Here is a 24,665-nt window from a genome sequence, read left to right on the forward strand (position 1 = left end):
CACACAAAAGCATTTACAGAAACTCATCTTTTGCGTGAAAGCTCCTTGAAATGTACCTCGTCGTCGCCCTTATAGGGCGTAGATCCTTTCCCCCCTGCTATGCTGATGCCTAACCCACCCGTCTGCCTCAGGATAGACAGGGTCAGCTACAGATGAAGCAGAGAGATCAGAAATTCACAGACAAACGCAGAACAAAACAGTTTAAAATGTTTGCTATAATATGCGTGGCTTGACTCAAAAAAGAAAAAAAAAAAACAACAACCAAAAAAAGTTTTCATGCAGGGCATGCTTGTTTAGAAAGGAAGTATTTATAATATGAATGACTGCATCGATATTCAGACAGATCAAATATATCGTCCCAACCGGTAGCCTTCTATCCTTGATATACTTAAAAACTGAGATCAAATTTATGGATCATTGGACAACTTATTTATATTCAGACATACATTTAAAAGATAAAACAAGACAAGCCCTTGATAAAATGTGTGAACTGTACATAATGCATAGTTATGGCATGAATGCACTTCACAACTTAAAATCTGAACAGGTTTTAAAACGGTAGGCATCATATGCTTGGTGGCTTTGTAAATGGTTTCTGAGAAATACACCACATGATTTTTAAATTTGCAGACTGGCTCTGACGTTTTGCAACTAGCACTGACTCATCCAGACTGTAAATCAAGGCAAAAATCTAGGCAAAAGCCTGTACTCCAGCCTTTACTCACACAGGACAGTTTATACATACAGACACCATACATTCTATACAAAAGGTATGATGATATATTTCATACAGAAAGTTTATTTACATGCACATATTTTTATGTTCAACAGGTCATTTAAGTCTGTTGTGCACATAAGGAATGATGAATGGCATTATGAGACTGACAAACGAGATGGGTCAGTACTTTTTTAAATGTATTTTTGGATTCTTTAACTAAAGCTCAAAAGAACAGCATTTATTTGAATTATTTTTTTTTTTGTAACATTACGTCTTTACTATCTATCTACAAAAATCTTAGTGACTCTTAGTGAAAAAATAGTCTATCTAAAATAAATAACACCCAACGCTAACAACGGAGAATCAGTGAAAGATATTTGATTGCACAAAATTGAGTAAAATTAAACTACTCTAACATGTATTTACCACTTTTAAATGTATAACATTATACATTTCATCAAATAGTCAAAAGTCTGAAGAATCAAGGAGAGGAGGCCAGCGTTGCTGGGACAGGACACCAAGGATCTGTTTGAGTAATGCAGACTGTATAAACAACACATGCTCAAGTTTGAACATCACCTGTATCAAAACTTGTACGATTTCAAGTTTTGTAGATTAATGGCAAAAGGCTCCACATCTAGTTCAATGTTACTTGACACTGTACAGTAACAGATTCATGGCTTAACAGCCAAGTCAAAGCCAATTCAATTCGTAGATATTTGTCCTTTTTTAATAATGACATCATAAGATAACAGGAACATCAAAAAACTAACATCAACAATACAACTCAGAATTTAATCATAAACAACTTTTGAGTGAGTGCACACGTCACCAAACAGTCACACCGTGACATACCCAACGGTCACAAAATGAATGGAGGGTGGTGAATTCTTTTGTGGGATGGACTAGATGTGGTTGATTCTATAGCAGCAGCCATGCAAAGTGGGCATAGTGAGTGGGTAGACGGGGAAAAAACAAAACTCAAGTGAAGAAGAGAGAATGATGTTCAATGTTCTACAGCCATTTGTGTATCTAATATAAATTCTTTTTCAGCTTCAGGCATACTAAAAGTGTAAAGTAATCTTATTTGGTCTAATGCTATGGCTAATGGCCACTTGGTCAGGAATTATTAAAAAAAAAAAACCTATTTATTCATTAAAATATAAAACTTTATACAAATGTACGACATGGATTAGTGTATTTAAACAGCTCAAAATGACTGACGTCTGCAAGACTGTGTTAGATCTTAGAGAGTTTTTGTTGAATTTAGTTGCATGGCTGACAATGTCAATGAAAACATTATACAATGGGAAATTTATAGTATTTACTGTACATATTTTTATATTGCACCGTGAAAAAGAAAATCATTTGGTGAGTTTGCTTTTGGAGAAGGAAAAATGTCACTCCATCTGGTTTATGTGCAACTATAAGATGATTTTAGGGTATTCCAGAGCATCAGTCATATATATGGCATATATATTTTACATGGCAAGTAACAAACACAAATTATTTCATTATGGAACTATAAACAACTATTTTTGTGGGTCTTTGTTCGTCAGACAAAACAGAGACACTTGTAATACAACTCGGCAAAAGATAAACAAAAGTTTCCACTAGCTCATGTGTGCTCCTTGCTTCTAGGTGGGGTAGGCGGTGGAAAAGAGGGAAGAAAACGGCCCAAAAACAGGAGGCAGACAGTAATAGAACCTAGTCTGGAGAAAAGCATGGTAAAGGAAATACAGCATTTGCAATAAAAATATAGTTTATGACATGCTTTTGATAACTAAGAAAATGCCTTGGTCCATACACTATAAGTTCATTACTGCAAAACTGTTAAACTAAAGAACAAGGTTAGCCAAAATTAGTTGGCTGAGCTTAACTTCATTTTTTTAACCACTAAACCCAGAACACTGCTATAATCTTCAGCTAACAGCTGCACCATGACCATTTTCTTCTCCAAACAAAAGTTCTATTACAACTGTGATTTATAAGTAAGCATTTGTTAGCCAGCATTTCCCTAGCCACTGGGTGTGGATTAATGAAAGAATTTTGTGGTGGGTTGTGATTCCCTGAACTGCAGGTGAACAATGAGTGAGTGAATGAATGACCGAAAGAGGGAGAAAGCGAGGAAGAGAGCGGGAGTTTGGGCGGAAAGAGAGTAGGTACAGACCTCTTCCTCCTCAATTCGAGCAGGCTCAATCAGCAGATTATTGACTTGATCAAATGACACCCCCTGTTAGGACAGGAACCAGCGAGAGGGCATGCAGATTAGTCAGGCCAAAAAAAAAACAAAAAAAACAAAAAAACAGAAGCTGTATGACTGGAAATTAAAATAAATTGAACAAACATTCACACAGCTGATTGAATGACAGGTACACCTCTAAACACACACACCCACAGTAAGACAGGGCGCTTCCAAAACCACCACATATACAGCAAACAACACTGATCTACACACTTAAAGAGCTTTAAAACACCACAGCGCAGCTCAGTTCTCAGACTGCATTCAGCAAGCAGATTCAGCTCATGAAATGAACAGCTATTATCTGGAAAAGCTTGCTATTCATATCTGCACAAAAACATTGTAATTCTGAAAAAAAAAAGGTAATTTTAGTCATATCACACTTTTCAAAGAAAGTCCAAAATGTTAAGCAATTTTTGAAATTTAAAAATAATTGACAGGGAATTTTAAAACAACTGTCTGGATTAAGCAACCCAATATGTAGGTTGTCAATATTAACCCCAGACAAATCATTAGTGTGTCAATGCTATAAAACAGATATAAAAAAAATTATATCTGTATCTACACAAATGTCAATACTCACACAGGAACAGTAAGTTACATTTTTTTCAAACTATAAACATGCACACACAAGTTCTGCACTAGCATTCCTCAGCCACTCATCCATCCAGTCATAGAGACCACACACACACACACACACCTCTGAGTTCCTGACCCCATTCAGAATATTCTGAAACCGATATATACAAAACTTGTCTTCAAAGTTTAATTTATAAATATAAATATATAAAAAATTAAATTAAAGGGGTCATCGGATGCCTGTTTTCCACAAGTTGATATGATTCTTCAGGGTCTTAATGAAGAGTGTATAACATGCTTTGGTTAAAATTTCTCAATGGTAGTGTAAATAACACCTTTTTTACTTTGCCAAAATCAGCTCTGCAAAAATCATCCTGTTCTGGTCAAGGTTGCTTTAAATGTTAATGAGCTCTGCTTGCCCCGCCCCTCTCTTCTCTCTGTGGAGTGACGAGCCGGTTTACTTTAGCCACATTTAGCCGCTAAACTTGATAACTAGCGGGAAAAAGGGGATATTATTTTTACAGATTAATTAAAAACCACTGCATGGTTTTTATCATTATAGACGTGTAGGGTTAGATGTGTACATACACTGCCAACACACATTAATGTTCAAACAACATGTAAAAGTCAACTTTGCATCCGATGACCCCTTTAAATATAAATATAAATACATATCTTAAAGCATATTTAAAAATTCAGTAAATTATTGCTAAGCATTATGTTGCACATTTGTAGGAAATAAATTTTCTTTCTCCACATTTTTTACATACTTGCTTCCAGTAAAACCCCTAAAGGGTTAAAACTATCTTTCTGGTTAAATGCTTCAAGTATGTATTTTAAAGACCAATGAGAGTCCTCATATTTCTACACAATAAAAATAATAATATTAGGAAAAAAAACAAACAAACTGAAAATATTCATTGATGTGAAGCTCAGGTATAATTTAAAATGATCAGCACACAGACAGTTGTGGAAAGGTGGGGAAAGAGGGCAGTGGGCACTGATTCCCCTAGGCAGCAGAGACAGCAAATGATGATGAGAAGCAAGAGCAGTGCTCAATGGGGTGGAGTCAAGCTGTGGAAGAGGAGCTAAACATAGCCAAAGGGTGGGGCAAAACAAGGAGAAGCCTTTTCATTTGAGGTTCTGTCCTTTCAATCAGACCAAAGATAAAGGTCATCATAAAACAAGCATTTATCATTCAGGCAAAACTTTGCATGCTGCCAATAATCATTCCAACGACATGATGGCTCTGATACAGATAAAACGAACAAAACTGCTGCATTTGAACAAATATTGGTCACGGAGGGGTCTAAAAGTGCGAGACTACAAATTAAAACGAAAGCAGGACAAACCAAAAGACATTCAGAAATGTTCTGATATTTTTTCAAAGTACAATACTGTTCAAAAGTTCAGAGGTCAGTAAGATTTAAGCGTATTTTAAGTAAGAGAGACAGAAGAGACTGGTAGAACGATTTCTGAAAGATTATGTGACACTAGCTGCATTTCCATTACCCTTCAAATTGTGCAAATTTAAAATGCGAATTGAAAATACGCCTAATGAAACGCAATTTCGCAAAACTCCCACACTGATTCAAGTTTTTACTCTCACATTAAGTGGTTTTTCAGGCAATTCATAAAAGGAATATTTTGCAAAGCATCAGTTAATGGAAATGCCATCCTTACGTTTTAATGTGACTAAAGTGTAATTTTTTTTAAATCAACATTTCTAAAATTTTTGCAAAATTTTCACAAATCGGTAATGGAAATGCACATGGCGTAATAGCTGTTGAAAATTCTGATTTAAAATAGTTATTTTAAATTGCAATAACATTTCATGATCCTGTTTTCACTGTGTTTTTGATCAAATAAATGCAGCCTCTTTGAGCAAAAGAGATTTCTACTAACCTCAAACTTCTGAACAGTATTGCAACTATTTTGTTCCTGCTGACAATGTAATTTGCAATTACAAATTTGAATTACATTTTTAAAATGCAAAATGGACTCATTTACACTAGGGGTCTCAGACTTTTAGAACTCAAAAAATTCTGCACTAAGATGTGTGAATGTGATTATTAAACAACTCCACTTAATAAACCTTCAGACAATAAAAAACTGATTTCACCAGTGACCTGTCTGTACACTTTCAATTAAGTAACCAAGATTTCCCGCACCATTCCTTCTAGAAGTGAGCCCTTCTTACCTTCACTGGCTGTAGGGATGAATTCATCTGACTCAGTCTGCTGTCTTCTAACTCAGCTGCTTCTAGTCTGTGCTGAAAAGGGGTATTGACCGTTACTCCTCCCTCATCCTCCTCGTCTTCCTCCTCCTCCTCACCATCCCTCTCATCCTCAGGGGTGTGAGCAGTAGGTGAGAGGCCGTCATGACTGAAGCCTTGCAGCAGGGCGGCGACAGTCTCGGGTTTGGGCAGCTTGGTGATCTTGAAGTGCTTTTTGTAGTGTGGTGTGTCTTTACGTATAAGCCGCTGTTTCTCTGCAGGTAAAGGTGGCGTTCGAGAGTCCTCATCGCTTCTTTCAGCGTCTTCATCATCTACTTCATTTTCATCATCGTCCTCCTCATCACCGCCACGGATGATGGGCTCTTCAGCAAAGTGCACAGTAGGCTGTGAAGTGAAGAAAAACGGTTCCCTGGTTTACAGAATCATTACTGCCCAGAATCAAGGAAAAACATTTGAGACACAAAGTCACTCTTGGTTTTCACACAAACCTTAATTATAGGTTTTTTAAGAATTTTCTTAATCACATGGCAAACCCTATTTAACTGGCAGCATTCCTTCAATTTTCACTAAGATTGCAAGATAGCAGGCAACTCTGATTGAAACCCTGCAGTAGGGATGACCCATGTAGTCACTGCAAGAGTCGTTTCAAATCTGTTATCTCTTGTATATTGCAGGTTTACAATGACACTCACTCATGTGGTCATTCACGTAAGAATTGCACAAGGACGAAGACAGGATAATGAAGAGACTCTCAATGGGGAATCGGTTCAACACTGCAGCTGGAATTGCTCACATTTGGAGTGATGAAAATGAACAATTTTTGTTTTATAGATTGCTCTCCAATTTTGATCTCCACTGTACAAATGAAGTCAGTTATATGCAGGATGTGCTGAACATACTTCATACATACCTCAGTATACTCCACCTCCATCTCATCCAGTTCCTCCTCCTCTTGACCCTGTCCATCATTACTCTCCACCCCTGTGTTGTTTATACCCCGCTTCTCATCCTGAGATGTGGCAGAGGCAGTGCTACTGGATGCCTGAGAATCATGACTTTGATTAGACAGCCCACTCAACCGTTTTTCCTGTGAAAAACCATCATGAATAATCAATGGAAAAAAATAAGTAGTTTGTATGTAACTTTACATAATAATTATTAAAAAAAAGAGAGAAAAAAACAGTTGTGTCTTCAATATATGTAGACAGCAATGTATCTAATCATGTCCGGAATCTTAGTTTTCCTTGTAAACGAATTATAAAATATTACTGTATTTAGTAAGCTGCACCTGAATATAATTTGCATTATCTATAAACATTATAAATGCATTTTAGTTCCCTACACTCCACCAAAAATTCTTCTAACCTAACAGTATAGAGAACAATAATGAAAAATAAGTATAAAATACACTCAAACTGTATTGCCATTTATTATAAACAAGTCATGGCATATTTCAGATAGTAAAAACACGTGACCCTGGACACAAAACAAGTCTCAGGTAGCACAGGTATATTTGTAGCAATAGCCAAAAATACACTCTATGGGTCAAAATTATAGATTTTTCTTTTATGTCAAAAATAACTAGGATATTAAGTAAAGATCATGTTCCATGAAGATATTTTGTGCATTTTCTACTGTAAATATATCAAAACTTAATTTTTGATTAGTAATATTCATTGCTGAGAACTTCATTTGGACAGCTTTAAAGGCGATTTTCTCAATATTTGGATTTTTTTGCACTCTCAGATTCCAGATTTTCTAATAGTTGTATCTCGGCCAAATATTGTCCTATCCTAACAATTTACTTATTCAGCTTTCAGATGATGTATAAATATCAATTTAAAAAAAAAACTATCCATATGACTGGTTTTGTCGTCCAGGGTCACATATTTTGCAAAATATAGTATACTGTCAGTGCACCATAGCTCTACAAATATACAGATTCTATGCATTTATTTACATTCAAATTGATGGAAACTAATAGAAGCACTTTTGATGTGAAGCACACATTTAAAAAATAAATAAATCAAAACAATTGTGCCTTTTTTCAGATTTACCTCAGAGTCCGGGGACTCCAGATCTTCGTCCGGCTTGGCTGTATAAGCCTCATTTCTTCTAGCTTCAATGACATTCTTCATCACCTTCAACTCACTGGGATGTGGTGTGGCTCTCCTCTGAAGACCCTGCTGGTTCACATATAAGCAAGAGTGTTAGCACATGTACACAATTTCATGTAAACAGTTGTCCAAAAATCATAAACATCCTGTATACATTTCCACGCTCACCCTCCTCTCTGCCGCAGTCTCCTCATCTTCCTCATCGTGTTTGGAGTCATCCTGGAACTGAATAACCGATACCCTGTTCAAATTAGTGTCTGTGGGCCAGGTTTCATCTACACTCCTGTCCAGTAGATTCTCTGCAAAGCAGATTACAAAACATTGCAATATGATGTGTGTCATGGATTCACTAAGGGTGTAGTCTCAGCCTCGAACAACATGATCATGAACCAGCCACAGTCCTTTTTATACTGACTTTAAATGTGCTTTTCAAACAAAAAAGTAAAGTACTTCTTGATCTGGTTGCCTTTAAAAATGAAAAATTGTTTCCAAACTTTTTTTAAATGCACTGGGTTGATATAAATGTATGAGTTTAACATATCATTTAATAAATATAATTTGCTAGTTTTGTTAAATCAAATATTTGGATGATTCCAAGTTTTGATTGAGGCACTGAGTAATCCAAGTAAACAAGATATTCACAAGCACTCAACCTGTAAAATAATCTGTATTTACTGTATGAACTGTAGAATCATGTATAATTCTGTATACTCAGAGACTACCACTTAGTCAAAATTCTGGCTATGCAAAGCTACTTTGGGTGTGACTGTAACTTGTATGAAAGCTCCATTCTGAAGGACAGCGGAGTGTCTTACCAAGGCTCGATGAGGGTTGCTGAGGCAGCAGGTAACAGGTGAGAACTTTTTCTCCAGTCCGCTCATCATCCTCTGTCTGGAACTTTAGCATGGGCTGAGACTGGTTCTCTGCCAGCCACATGGCCTTCAGGTTCAGATTGGCCAATGCGAATGGTAAATTCTGCAACCTAGGATAGAGTGCAAGAGTTTGAGAAACTTCAGCACATGAAACAAACAGCTGGTAGAAATTCTTATGGTCACTCTGACCATTCTACAGCCAAAACCTGTAATACAGAGAATATATTTTCACCTGTTGCCTGCCACGTCTAGCACATGTAACTCTGTGGCATTGGCGAGCTCAGCAGGTAGTTTTCCCAAACGGTTATCTCTGAGAGAGAGCACGTTCAGGCCGACACAACCTCCCAGTTCTGCTGGCACGCTGCTCAAGCGGTTTCGGTCCACATTTAAGTTGGTCAGCTTCTTTAGCTTCCCAAGTGAACGAGGGAGGGACTGAAAGAGAAACCAGTACAAGGATGTTTTCACAGTGGGCTCTGCTCTGACACGTCTGCTTTCCTCTTGAAATATGGTAATGCGGCCCTGCTAAAGTTGTTGACTTCTTTACGATCCATTTTTACTCATTTGCAAGTCGTTTGGGATAAAAGCATACGAACTACCAATCGCAATGTAAATGGATTCTATTGTATAGTTAAAAGATTAGTTCACTTCCAGAATAAAAAAAATTTACTGATAATTTACTCACTGCCATGTCATCCTAGATATTCATGTTCAAAATTAGTTTGAGGAAAACTTTACAGGTTTTTTTCTCCATATCATGGAATTCAATGGTGGCCAACAGGCTGCAGTTTCAGTGCAGCTTCAAAAGGCTCTGTATGAACCCAGCCAAAGAATAAGAGTCTTACCAAGCAAATCGATGGGTCATTTTCTCAAAAAAATAAAAAATGTATTTACTTTTTAACCACAAATGCTCATCTTGCACTAGCTCGACATCATGCATTACGCATGACCTTTCCAATGTGATTAAGTAATGTGTGAAGTCACGGATGCGCACCGTACAGCTAGTGCGAGACGAGCATTTGTGGTTAAAAGGTACACCAATTTTTGTATTTTTAGAGAATGACCATTTTGCTAGGTAAGACCCGTATTCCTTGGCTGGGATTGTGTAGAGCACTTGCATTGAAACTGCAATTTGGACCTTCAACCCATTGGCCACCATTAAAATCCACTATATGGAGAAAAATCCTGGAATGTTTTCCTCAAAAACCTTAATGTCTTTGCGACTGAAGAAAGAAAGACATGAACATCTTGGATGACATGGGGGTGAGTAAATTCTCAGGAAATTGTCATGCTGGAAATGAACTAATCCTTTAACCTGTTATAACCTGTGCAAATAATTCCCGCTAATGTACCAAATACCAAAAAAATCTAACACATTATAATAATACGGAAGCATTAAATAAAATACAATGCAATGCTCCAAAACCAGTGTCACATATTTAAAGAAAATGCAGTAAGCAAAGGCAGGCATAACAGAGATCAGGCGGGGCAGGTTGTGTACCTGTAGAAGATTCTCAGTCAACATAAGCTCTGTCAGGTTCTCACACTCGCCAATAGAGTCTGTGAGATGCACTAAGCGGTTCTGGTTCACTTTCAGAATGGACAACTTCTTAAGTGAGCCTGTTGAAAAAACATTGAAATGCCTTGAAATAAGTACAAAAACAACTTTAGCCATATTTAAATGATTTTAAGATGAACACAGAAGGACAGAAACATGGTTTTGAAATAAACCGCACAGTATATGCAAGTGATAGTAGCTAAAAAAAAAAACCCATTAACCTCAAGTCTGTAATGACAGTGCAGCAATAGGATAAGTCTGCTGACACTAGGGGGCAGTGTTGTGATTCTTTAATCAATAAAAACATTTTTCAGAGAATCAAAATAAACTCAATTTTAAACACTGACTATGACCGAACAGTTTAAAAAAGTTCCAATTTGGACAAGTTTACATTACTAAAGGTGTATCTTACTGTTCTGAAAGAAACCAAATATTTAAACATTTTTACTGTAACCTGACTAGAACTTTGACAGTGACACAGAACGTTTGACAGAACATTTCCCTCTGGCTAATTACGTCAGAGAAAATGGTAGTTTGTAATATAACAGGAACACCAGGTGCATGTTAAATCACATGTGTAACTAAATGTTTACACCCTGTGAGCAAGTAAAGTATCAGACTGAATGCAAGTGTGACAATTTTGGTGAGCAAAGTTGTCACCATACAGGTGCTGACTGATTTTAGACTGGGCAGCACAGTTTTCAATAAGATGAATCAGTTTACAGTGAAGGCAGGATAACATGTACATTGTAGCAGTCATGTCTCTATACAAAAGCATGCACAATTTTGTATTTATTGATGTTTGTAAGAGGGATATAGAGTTTCACCAATGCTGTCTGGCAAGACTTCCAGGAGGTTCTCAGAGAGCAGCAGGTCCGTGAGGGCGATAAGGCCACTGATCTCTGTGGGAAGCTCTGATAGACGGTTCTCTGACACGTCCAAGCAAACCAGCTGCCGCAGGTTCCCCAGCTCCTGTTAAACACAGAGGTCATCTTTCAGTCAGCCGAAAGTGAATTAAGGTACTCTAGTTTCCACTCCAGTTATCACCAGAACAGGCACATGGCATATGCATTCAGCTGTGCTGAGGGTAAACAATCTCTGAAAAGGACAACATCTGCATGAATCTGAACCTTTATCTGGACTGGAAATTTAAAACCAACAAGACAGATGATTAGTACGATAATGAGCCAATCAGAAGCAATCTGTACTCACAGGAGGTAGTGAGGAGAGCTGGTTTCTGTCCAACCAAAGCTCACGAAGATTGGGCAGTGCCCCAAGTGTGTCAGGCTGAACAGAAGAAATACAAAGAAAGCAGATTAAAGACAGGATATGGAAAAGGAGAAATATAAAGTAAAGCAAACAATATTAAATGATAAATTAATTGGCAGGCACTCAGGTTCAGTAAAGGAAATGATAATCAGAAATCCACTGAGGCAAACAAAAATAACAAGCTCTAAATAAACCTGAAAAGATAGCATGAAACTGTGTGCATGATTTCATAATCAAAAGCTAAATTATTCTCAGGGTCAAAAAAAACAACCGTCTGCTTCTTACCAAAACTTCCAGTACATTGCTGCCCAGATCCAGCTGTTCCAGTTTAACCAGGAAGGAAAGGGAGCTAGAGGATTATCGAGAAGAGATTTCACATTTAACGTTAACTTTTTTGGGGGGTATAAATTCAGAGCATAAACACTGTGGATCTAATAACTGCAGTTTTATGGGAAAATACTCACGAGGGTAAAGATTTCAGTAGATTCTCCCTCAGCTCTAGAGTCACTAGGTTTGACAAGCTGAAGGAAGAAAAAAAAAAAAAAGAAAGAAAGAGTTGAGACTGTGTGTCAGATGGTGAGTGTCGCTCAGTTTGGAAGAGTAAGGGGCTTCTCCATCTGTACAACATCAACAGTGGCCAAAAACTGTGTGTGTGTGTGTACACGTGTGAAATGGAGAGAGACAGTTTGTGTCTGTCTGTAAGTGAATGGGATGCCTGCTTAGTATGATGTTACAAAAGGCAGTGAAAAAAAATGCATTTAGATATTCTAAAATAATAATATGCACAGGTATTCCCTTTGATACACATTGCTTTTATCCATAAGTTTGGGTCAATGTTGCTTTGTTGCTTTAACATATGTAACAACTCAATGTAATAACTGTACATAATGTAAAAATTGCTGCTTTTTATATATATAATTTTAAACTCGGCATGAAATGAATATTAACTCTGTTTTCTGAAAGTATGTTACAGATCTTATTGTGAATGAATCATGCATATACAGTGCCATTGAAAAGTTTGGGATTAATAAAAAAATATATATATATTTTTTTAAAGAAGTATCTAATGCTCATCAAATTTCCATTTATTTGATCAAAAATACAGGGGGTATAAATTAAATATACTTTAAAATATAATTTATTTCTGTGATGAAATGCTGAATTTTCATTAGCCAATACTCTAGTCTTCAGTGTCACATAATCCTTCAGAAATCATTCTAATATGCCAGTTTATTGTCAATGTTGGAAACAGCTGTGCTGTCTAATATCTTTTGGGACCTGTGATTCTTTTTTCAGGATTCTTTGATGACTGTAAAGTAAAAAAAAAAAAAAAACGCATTGCATTGGACAGCAGGAATATCAGCTAATGAAAATTCAGCTTTGCATTATAGAAATAAATTACATTTAAAAGTTACTGTTTTTTTTGTATTACTGTTTTTTTTTATTTTTAATCAAATAAACAGCCTTGATGAGCAGAAAAGACTTAAAAAAAAAAACAAAAAAAAAAACATTACAAATCTTACTGATCTCAAACTTTTGAACAGCAGTGTATAGGTTCATTAAAAGTTTAACCTCGTAATGTTTTATCAAACTGTCGAAAATGAAAACAATATAATTCTCTTGGACTCTAGGACAGCCGATGTATAAAACTAAATCAATGTCCTTTAATTTTTTTTTCCTTTATCAATAATCTTTTACACTTTAAACTTTGAAGACTTGTATACCTGTAAAAAACATTTAATTTTTACTTAACACATTTTCTTGTGGAAGGAACAGTCCCCTTGGAACAGAACATGCTCATATCGACTTACTTTCCAATGTCATTGGGTAGAGACTGCAGTGACACGTCATTGAGTGATAGGTGAGCCAGTCCTCTGAGCTGTGTGAAGCCATCAGGCAACCTGAGACCGACAGAGACAAAAGGAAAATGAGACGCACAATGGAAAAGGTTTGGTCTGTGAAAGCGGTAACCGCTAACAGCAGCGCCCATCTTCCTGCTCTAATGTAAATAGGATTGGGAAGCACTTGTGTGATGACTTAAGTTGACATCCTCTAATAGTGGTACACACTGACTGACCCAAACAAAGAGTCTGTGACATTCTCACCCACTATAAAAAAAACATTAAAGCATTTTAACATCATTTCATTTGTAAATTCTTTTTAATGTCAGTCTTTCTTCTTCCTTACCCATCCTTTCTACACATTTCGTAATCAAGAAAATGTGATTTGGTATGAGCTTTGAGGGGATTTGGGGGTTCTTCCAACACACTAACCTGGACAAGGGGTTTCCGCTGAAGTCTGCAATCTCCAAGGCCTGACAGAATTTAATGTTTTCAGGAATCTCAGAAATATCTGAGAGAGAAGGAGAGAGAAAGGCACAGTCAGCAAGATACACTGGAGGAGTGTCACGACAAACTGAGCACTTTTTCAGGCTTCTTAATAATGGCTACCAGATGGCCTGGAGGAACAAGAGGAGAAGATGATTTGACTGTGGTGAGTTGTCTGTAAGCGTGTGTGCGTGCGTATCTTCCTCTGAGTTATACGGGATCCGAGCCACACATTCGGGACCCAGTGAGAGTCGCTTCACTTGCTGAGTTGCAGAATACAACACTGCATAGTCTAAATACAGACCAACGTGTTCAACATTCCCACAATCAATCCTGAAACCAACAGTGAAAGTGCCTCGGGCTGCGAGAGGCACATGAAAAGACAATCGGCTGTTGAAATTGATGTACACTTCTTAAATAGACACGGGTTAAAGAAAACATTCCAGTGCATTGTGTAAAGAAACGTTCAAGCCCCACACAGGATGTGTTGGAAAGTGTGTAAATATCTCTAGATGGGTGCAGTTTAAAAGCAGTATTACATACCATTTCTAGAGAGGTCCAGCTCCACCAGCTGCGTGAAGTTGGCAACGTCAGGCGGTAATTTTTGAATCTCATTGTCACTGAGGCCCAGCTTTCGCAAATTGTGCAGTCTGAAGAAAGGCTGAAAGGAAAAGAAAAAGTAAGAATTACACAACACAGTAAAATACTGGTCAGACTACTGCATCATGAGAGGCACAAAATAGACAGGTGGTGAAGTTTAAGCTATTGTAACTTTGTCTTACTGGAAATGTATTTGTTTCCAGCCATTTCAGCAACAGCGACAGACTAAAACACTTTAAAGTTCACAAAAAAAAATTTTAATTGTCACCATTTATTTAAGCAATTGTCATTCCAAACCTGTGTGTCTAACTTCAGCAGAACACAAAAATATTTTAAAGAACATTTTAATGACAATTGACTTTTATAGAAAAAAAAAAAAAAAAAAAAAAAAAAAAAAAAACACTGATGAATTTCTAAAATTACCTTTTACATTCCACAGAAGAAAGCAAGCGATACAGGTGTGAAACAACATGAGGGTGAATAAATGACTAGTAAATTTTCATTTTCATTTTTGGATTTTCATTAAGAACTCATGTCACCATTTTATTGGTTATGGCTTATAAAATAATTACGGGGCAACTGGTACCTGACATTTTTTTGCATAACGACGACATTATATCTGACTGATTTGTAGAAATTAGAGTGACAATGAAAAACAGATGGGCCAAGCACTACTAGATACTGCATGGTGAAAAATAAACAAGGTTATACAATCATTCCTATGCTGCAATTGCAAATGACAAAATTGAGAAGGCCAATGAAATTCAAATGAGCAAAACTACTTGCATTTGGATGTTACCTCCAATGAGGCACATTAGAAACTAATGACCACCGATTGACTACCTGACGACAGCTCGTCCACACACACTTCTCTTAAACAACTAATGATAATGTAAAGTGAAGGCAACCGTGTGCCTGTTTGTTTTTGCACGCCATGCTACTCTATCAAGAGCTTGCTTGTTAGTTGGTAACATTCAGTACATTCCTGCTGCTGTGGCCCGTCATGCCCTCTCTTCTTTTTATGCTGGGCTGGCCGCTGAACAGCACCAACAGAGGGTTTACTATGTACTGCCAAGAACAAGGCTGATACTGCGGGATATGTGTGTGTGTGTGTGTGTAGTTGCTTGTGACTCTGAACAAGAATTCTGATTCACTGCTACACAAGGCCAAAACATCAAAATGCTTTGTAAAAGGAGAAGATGGATGCAAAATATAAATGAAGGGCGAGAACAGCACATCATTGTGAGAAATGCAACTCGTATCCTAATTAAACTAAACAATGGTTACTACCTCCCTATGAGGCAGTGGTTTTTAACTGCGGGGCCGGGGCCTGCAACGGGGAGTCAGCAGATTTGCTACGGGGGCCTCAATATGACTTAAATACATTATATTTTATTGAAATGAGGCTTGAACTAGCTGGCTTTATTGTAAGCAGAAACACTAAAACTCATACTTTACCTAGAGTTAACAATTCATTCTGGTCATTCATAATCTGATGTGTCATACTGTACAATCCTAATCCCTGGGTTAATGTTATTATTTGCATATTTGCATTGTCAACAGTGATGGCTAGATAAACACAAAACTACTTTTGGTTTTTGACTATTGGAAATGGGTAGGACAATAAATTTGGACATGGAGCTGCACTGAGATCTCTGGGATTAAACCATACAGGGCCTTTAAAATTAAATTCCAAAAGTTTCTTAGGAACCAGAATCTAAAATCATATTAAGAAAACTTTAATATTTCTTAAGCTACAGACACACATTTTGGAAAAAGACTATTTATGACACTCAAACAGGTACATGCTATGCAATTGTTTTGATAGAGGAAAACAAGATATAATTCTAATTTTAACATCATTTCTTTTTTAGACAATGTTCTTTAAATAAAATAAGCATCAGCTGTATACAAAGTGTCCAACATTTGGTTTTCAAACACTGAAAATAGGTAATATTCAACAATGTGGACATTAAGCCTCTTTGAGATCCCCATATCTCTGGGAATGAACAATGTAGGGTCTTGAAAATTAAGATTCCAAAAGAAAAGTTTATTAACAACGCAAGTTTAAAATCATGTTTTGATATCTTTAATACTTTTTAAGTTACAGGCATGCAAACTTTAGAAATAGAATATTTATGACACAGACGGGTATGTTCAATAGGGTTGTCTTGACAGAAGGAAACAAGATACATCTCTAGGTTCAACATTATTTGCTCTTCAGACATTCCTCTTTAAAAGAAAAGCAGTATAATATTTGTGCAAACAGACCCACATTTGGTTTTTGACCACAGAAAATGTGTACATTTGAACGATTTACTCCTGGAGCCATATTGAAATTCCAATATCTCTGAAACTGAACCATAAGGCCTTAAAAATAAAGATGCCAAAAGGAATTTTTTAAAAAAAAAAAACATTACAATATCTTTAATACTTCTTGAGTTATAGGCATGCAAACTTTGGAGAAAAGGCTTGAAAAGTGCTGTTTCCCCATTTTTGAATGGTCACTATTACCACATAATGTAACAAAAATGTCTAAAGTCAACAAATTTTACTAAAAGACCTACCAATTTCTGTGTAAAAATAACATTATCATGCTGCTATCTTTCTGAAGTCACTTTTACAACCCTGTAACTTGAATCTCAGGTAAAAACTGCCATTTTGACCTCTACAAAACAGTGGATTACTCAGTAAATATTCAACCATGACATTTAATATTTTGGCTTTTATCACTATACTTCTTCAGAAAAAAAAAAAAAAAAAAAAAAAAAAATTCTAAAAACTCAAAATCAAAAATTTTAAACCGGGGAAGTTTTTGAAATTTGGTTGATTTGACACGGAATGACCCTAATACATTAATTAAATTCACAAGTTGTGTTTGTTAACATTAGTTAATGCACTGTGAACTAACATGAACAAACAATGAATGACTGCATTTTAATAAAAATTAATAAATAGTGCAATAAATGTATTATTTATTATTCATCTGTTAGTTATTACATTAATATTAACAAATGACTTATTGCAAAGTGTTACAATAAAAGCCAATTTAAAATGTTATGGAAAAACTATAACGTATACTAATACTAAAAAAAAAAAAAAAAAAAAAAACTGGTGAAAATTCTTATCCAGTAAATCGTGAATGACTGGAAAAGTCATGGGAGAAATTTGAGGAATACTTAATAACAGCTCTTAAAACATTTGGAATACTGAAACTTTTTTATATTATAATTAGTTTACTCTTTAATCTATGGTTTCTCTAAATTAAATGTAAAAAAAAAACCTGTCACAGCAGCAGATATTTCAGCAGAAACCTATTAGCCTGAGGTGCCCACTTATAAGAATACTACCTTTCATGTTAGGAAGTGTCAATGTTGGCTAATGTAAATATCTCTTCAATCATCTGAGAGAAAACACAGTCCTCCATCGTTCACCTCTGTAGTTCATTGTGGGCAGCTGGAGGCTCTGTTGCCACCACCATGGTGGCAGGTGACACATATCGCATAACTAAGCGATGGGAAATGTGAGCCTGGTTAGAAACGAGACCAAAATACACATACACATCAAGTAATAAACTCAGTACAGCTGCTGCATACAGCACTGAAATAATTGAAAACAAGTGTTGTGATGACAAATGGTTGAACTACACACGTCACCTTAAACACTCGGGGGAAAGCGCCGAGATGCCCTCACACAGAGACCAACAAAACACAAACCACCACTAACTTCCTTCAATTATCAACACGGCGGGCGAAGGGCAGAGCATGACTGTCGACTGCTAGTCAGGCCGTCCTGAGCGGGAGCCATGAGGTCTAATGGGGGGGAGGAAGCTCTCTAGCAAAGGCTTGATTATAAACACACACAAAGCGGCCCATTCATCACTGCGGCCAGATGCCAGGCAAGCCCAAGACCATATAGTTACCAATCTACTGCACTCACACACTCAAAAAGACACTCTTTTCACTGCGCAGTAATCCATCTGTGTCCCCTGTGTGTAAACAGACTCGGTGGTCAGACGTCATGTCACTTGTGTGTTTCTGGACAACAGGTGACAAACAAAGACATTCAGCATCTATCAATTCCTTAAACTCCACTACACAGAAACAAACGTCAGGCATCATCACCCTCTAGTGAGTTTGAGTGCCTTTAAATCCAGACTGATCTGCTCAGCACACTGAACGCTTGCAGCTGCTAGTTACAGAAAGCAGAACACACACAGCACCGACAGTTACAGGCATTCTGGCAATGCTGGAGATCCTAAGTATAATCTGGGTTTACAGCATTTATTTGCATGTTTGTAAAGTGAGTAGGTTTAAATAAGCAAGGATAATTCACTATACAAAGCAGTGTGTTGCTTTAACTGTGGAAAAATAAAAGAGTCTATATATGCCAGCAGCAGTAAAATGATAAATGACGCCAGTGTTTAATAAATAAATGCATGACCAGTGCCACCAAATACTACAGCTGTGACACCAGCACCTGATTTGGTAGGACTGGGTGAGGGGGAAACTCTTCATCTATATTATTACTAGATTACCATTTTATTAGTTGTAACTCACAATAGAATATTATTTGATGCAGGTGTAAATTTATTTATAATAACAGCAACATCTGTAAGAAATATAAAAAATAAAAAAAAATAAAAAACTTTAATAGGGATTTTTTTTTATTGTTTGTGAGTGATATCGAGCTGAGTCTGATTCAGCCCTTGATTCTACCTTATATTTGGCAATTAAAATTAATTGTTCTTCCATAGTATCACAGATTATGCTAACCACAGCTAAACCCAACTCTGCTACCATCGCTTATTACCATGTTTGGAGAAAAAAAAGAAAATGAATAGCAGCTGATTAAATAGCTAATTAGCTAAATAGCTCATTTTAACATCTAATATTATATTAATGTACCAAATGAGGGTGTGCCTTGTATAGTTTACAGCATTAGTTGGGAGAGATCAGTATCAGTATCGGTAGATGTAATTCTGAGTAATCGGCTGTCTGCATTGTTGGAGAAATTCTCTATTTTTGCACAGCTACAATATATCAACTATTTTACAATGGTTTTGAACTATACATTGAACTATATGTTTTAATAAGAAGCTGCATTTCAGTTAAAGGAGTTCACTTTCAGAACAAAAATGTCCAGATAATTTACTCACCCCCTTATCATCTAAGATGTTTGTGTCTTTCTTTCTTTGGTTGTAAAGAAATTGTTTCTTAAGGAACACATTCCAGGATTTTTCTCCATATAGTGGACTTCAGCCGATGAAGAAGGGTCTTATCTTGCAAAACGACCAGTTATTTTCCAAAAAAAGGTACAATTTATATACTTTTTAACCTCAAATGCTGGTCTTGTGCGATGCACATGCTAACTCTGTGTAATCCGGGTCAATACAGTTAGGGTATGTCAAAAAACTCCCATCTCATTTTCTCCTCCAATTTCAAAAGTGTCCCACATTGCCGCAGAAGTACCGATCCAGTGTTTACAAAGTGAACGTGCAAAGAAGATCAAATGTCCTTTACAAAAAAAAAGGTAAAACATTGATGTAGGATGATTTTGAAGTTGGAGGAGAAAATGAGATGGGAGTTTTTCAACATACCCTAACTGTACTGAACCGGATTACACAGAGTACGCTTGCACGTCGCAGAGTAGACAAGACGAGTGTTTGAGGTTAAGCAGCATATAAATTGTACATTTTTTGGAAAATAACTGATAGTTTTGCTAAATAAGACTCTTTTTTCTCAGCTGGGATTGTTTAGAGCCCTTTGAAGCTGCACTGGAACTATCTTGGAAGTTCAAACTCTCAGGCACCATTGTCCACTATATGGAGAAAAATATTGAAACGTTTTTCTCAAAAAACAATTTCTTTGCAACTTAAGAAAGAAAGACACAAACATCTTGGATGATAAGGGGGTGAGTAAATTATCTGTACATTTTTGATCTGGAAGTGAACTACTCCTTTAAGTTTGTGTAAAGTGTCATTTTGCCCTGTGTTAAATAGCTTTCTCCAATCCTGATTTACTGTCAAAACTATTTGTTTGAGCACCAGTATGACACAGTAACACTGGCTCAACCAATAGCGTAAGCTTGGGTTGGGACTATCCACTGGTCTGACCAATAGCAGAAGGGAGGAGTGTTTGAGAAACTTTTTGAAAAAAGCAATTGTTTTTGCAATTCTGCTAGGTGCCACTAGAGGCACAGATCTCCCACACTGCACCTTTAAACACATTCAAAGCAAGGGAAATTTTCCCTAATGAGAAAAGGAGTGTTAGAGTCCTCCTCCCATCTAACAGGCGCTCAAAGGCACAGTGATTATGCCCACAGTCAAAAACTATAAAAGTCTGTCCTGGTCTACGTGACACTATCACAACAGCTGAAACCTAAATCAAATTTTAAATAAACAAATCTTAAAGGGCTCTCTGATAGTCTTAAAGGGCCCTCATGGATACAGAGACAGAGAAAAGAGGAGCAACATGGGGGGGAAAAAAAAAGAACAAATAAGAACACCACTTTGGATCAGGCATCCAGGTCAGTACAGAGACTGCTGTGTGTTAGTCAAGTGACTGCTTACCCCATGACTTTCTCCAATTAAAGCATTACAACCAACCCTTCAGTCCCACAACATTTCTTCCTCATGGAAAACAAGATGAAAACAAGACTGAAAACAAGATAACAAGACTATAATATTTGAAGAGCCGCTACAATGACAGATGTCACTCACACTGTCACACCATCTCTTGCCTTGGTGTCTCTTGCACATGCGTACTGAACCGAAAGACCCGAAAATTTTCAGTATGAATACATATGCTGTTACATTCCTAAAAGATACATACTGAACTGGCCACCCCTATTTACTCACCACTATGTCATCCAAGATGTTCACGTCTTTCTTTCTTCAGTCAAAAAGAAATGAGTTTTATGAGGAAAACATTCCAGGATTTTTCTCCATAATAGACTTCAATGGGAGCCACGGGTTGAAGGTCCAAATTTCAATGCAGCTTCAAAAGGCTCTACATGATCCCAGCCGAGGAATAAGGGGCTTATCTATTTAAAAAAAAAAAAAAAAAAAAAAAAAAAAAAAAATGTATATACTTTTTAACCACAAATGCTCTTGCACTAGCTTTGCGATCTTCACGCATAGCGTAGTCACGTTGGAAAAGTCAGTGGTTAGTGCTTTGTCTGTGTACTTCGGTTCACAAATGTACAGTAGGGTGAAAAACTCCATCTGATTTTCTATAAAATGAACCTCTGAAGTCCAAAATATGGAGAAAAATTCTGCAAAGTTTTCCTCAAAAAAAGTATTCCTTCATTTCTTTTTGACTGAAAAAATAAAGACATGAACATCCTGGATGACATGGGGGTGAGTAAATTATCAGGAATTTTTTATTCTTAAAGTTAGAATAACCTATATAAGCTATGTAATTCGCAATTGAATGTGAGACTAGAAATATAACAGCTGTTTTTAACATAACAGAAATACGATTAAAAGCGAATGCTCTTCCTTTTTGGAATTACTTTAAAATTCTTAACCTTTAAATCCTATCAAAATGTTCAAGACATGGTTACAGCCTTGCTGTACAGTAACAAACTGACGGTCATCATGTTAATTCTCTCAATTTTTATAGGATTAATGCTTAATGCATCTAGAAATATATGCAAATGCACATTAAGTGCACTAAGAGCACAAGCTCCTGACCTTAAAACACCAATCACATGTGCATTGCCATCAATCATGCTACTCATCTTAATGGCTCATGCTGCATTAAAATCAACACGGAAGTTTTAAAAACACTACTTGGCCAGAATGGCCCTTTCACGGCCTCCCTCTTTCTCTTTGAACGAAAGGATGGCACACGGGGGGGGGCTGAAGATGGGGGAGGTGCGGGCAAACAAAGCTCTGCGATGGTTCTTCTTTTCAGCTGTGAATAAAGAGAAGACAGGCAGTTGTGGGATTGACCGCATCCGTAACCCGGCCAAAAAAAAACCTGATAGGTGAATGTACATATACGCAAGCAAACACTGAAATGGGGAAACTAGTATTATAAATGTCTAGTTCCCCTTTGCGTGATAGGAACAAAAACAGTCAATCTGAAAATGAAATTAAAAATCTAATTAAAGGAGAATGTTTTTTCCTTTCGTCCTCTGACATGTGAGGATTACATGGAGGGTCCTTCATATGAATGAACCCCCCTGCCCTCTTTTCCCTCTTCTTTTCTCTCGCATCAGGACAAAGCCTCTGAAGTCACACACAGTGCTGTCGATCAAAACTAAGACCACTTAGCTCCTCCCACTAAAGGCACCAACAGAGTGAAGGACTTTTCTATTGTCTGCAAGCAAAGGACACAGGCAAGCCTAAAAAAAAGAGAAGATAAAAGATGGCAAAAATGTGGGATACAAAAGGGAAGAGATGAGAAATGAGGTCAGGAAGGATGGAGAGCAGGAACTGGGGAAAGGGAAAGTGAGCAAAAGAGAGGGAGAGAGAGAATGGTGGATTATTAATGAGCAGAGAGGTGGGCTGATGACGGATGCAACGGTTCATTAGTGACTCTGTTCATCCCGCAGGTCAATGAGACACTTACACAGACCTGATTTCCTTTGCTGAACTCACACAATGCCGCTGTGATATCCTCTCCACTCATTTCACTTACACAAGTGCATACCTGCACACAGCAGCTGGGTACAAAAGGACTGTAATGTCTCTTATTCACATTAAGAAAGGCGTGAAAATTACTGTTTGCCAAGATAAACTTCAAACGTTGACTTCTGAATTTCGACTGTCTGAAAGTAAGAAGCAGAAAAGGTTTTGAGTTTGAAGGTAATATGCTTACAGACAGACTAGACCGTTTTTACCTCAAGTATCAAACATTTAATAAAAGGCTCAGTTTTGATGAGAAGATAATTGTCTAAAGGAGCGTCCTGAGCCAAACCAGTCTGGCACGCAGACAGCAGCTCCGTCACTGGTGCTATTGTACCACAGGGGGCCCGTGGCAGGACTACAGAAGTGTCTGGATCAGCAGAGTACAGCGTTTCTGTCCTGCAGATATTTTTCCAACATAACAGCTTGTCTCACTCTTCATATCAAGCATGTTTCGCTTAAAAAAAAAAAAAAAATACTAAAAAAGGTAGAGATTATCAACCTCTGTGACTAATCAATGGTTTAAATAAGCAAAGCATAATGTTTGCAGAACATTAAACAATGGAAAGTCTGGGTCATAATTAATCGCACTGTACCCAACTGATTAAACACACATGTAAGTGAGTTTTACACAAAATTGAACTTTAATAGCCTTTAGTTTCCCAACATTTAGTTTGGAATATGATGCACAAATCAACACATGCTGTTACCAGACTGCAGAGCTGAGAGTACATATAAACTAAAGTTGAGGATTCATTCAGGATTTGCAAAAATTAAACTAATTTGGATTAACTCTTCTACACAGTCAGTGAGTATCAAGAAATGATCAATATTTGATCTTCTTCTGAGTAGCTCAAGTAGCTTAAGATGGCTAAGGAGAAAACAGAGATCAAGCAAAAGTCACAGTCTTTCTATTTAAATTGTGTCCATGCAGACTATGCCACATTTGGTATTTCTCAAGCGGCAACCTCCCGGTCTCCCTCTTGAAGCCAACAAGGAAGTGACTAAAACTGCAATTCATCGACTGGCCGCTAGAGACTGGCTGCAAAAGGCAGTCAATCCCATACAGCAGAAAAAAAAATGTTTACAGCCTGGTACAAAAAGTGGTTTTGGTCTATATAGCTAATTTTGCCCTTCATGTCAACTGTGAGGGGGGTGAATTTTTTTCTCATCCATTTAAATTATATTAAGCCTTAAAGTTCTGCAAAATTTTGGGCGTGGCCACTTGAGTGACAGGTGGATTGCTGCTGCTGTTCAAGATGGCGACGACCGACTCCTGCCCACTAAGTGCTTCAAAAATGCTCTTCAGAAACCTACGGGTGACGTCACGGACACTACGTCCATATTTTTTTTATTTTTATTTTTTTTATTTATTTTTATTTTTTTTACAGTCTATGGTATTTCTACACAACAGCAGAGCAAACGACTCTGGTGTGTAAATATGACTTTTCTTAGGGGTGCCTTTATATTCAAACTCATGTAGGTTAGAAATGATATGTGTGAGGGTCCAAAGAA

At 37.0% G+C, this 24,665-nt stretch overlaps 1 protein-coding gene across 1 annotated transcript in view; it reads right to left on the reverse strand.

Moving 5' to 3' along the window:
• scrib (scribble planar cell polarity protein) overlaps positions 1-24,665 on the reverse strand; it is an 87,758-nt gene that overhangs the window by 35,644 nt on the left and 27,449 nt on the right. The window contains 16 exon segments of the mRNA XM_051114800.1: positions 57-146; positions 2,889-2,951; positions 5,740-6,159; positions 6,686-6,862; positions 7,833-7,961; positions 8,061-8,191; positions 8,708-8,874; positions 8,997-9,196; positions 10,263-10,381; positions 11,147-11,291; positions 11,532-11,606; positions 11,874-11,937; positions 12,053-12,109; positions 13,400-13,489; positions 13,862-13,940; positions 14,459-14,576. Of these exon segments, the coding sequence (XP_050970757.1) occupies positions 57-146; positions 2,889-2,951; positions 5,740-6,159; positions 6,686-6,862; positions 7,833-7,961; positions 8,061-8,191; positions 8,708-8,874; positions 8,997-9,196; positions 10,263-10,381; positions 11,147-11,291; positions 11,532-11,606; positions 11,874-11,937; positions 12,053-12,109; positions 13,400-13,489; positions 13,862-13,940; positions 14,459-14,576 (2,124 nt within the window).

The sequence above is a fragment of the Labeo rohita genome, chromosome 7, assembly GCF_022985175.1.
Source record: "Labeo rohita strain BAU-BD-2019 chromosome 7, IGBB_LRoh.1.0, whole genome shotgun sequence".
Classification (NCBI taxonomy): domain Eukaryota; kingdom Metazoa; phylum Chordata; class Actinopteri; order Cypriniformes; family Cyprinidae; genus Labeo; species Labeo rohita.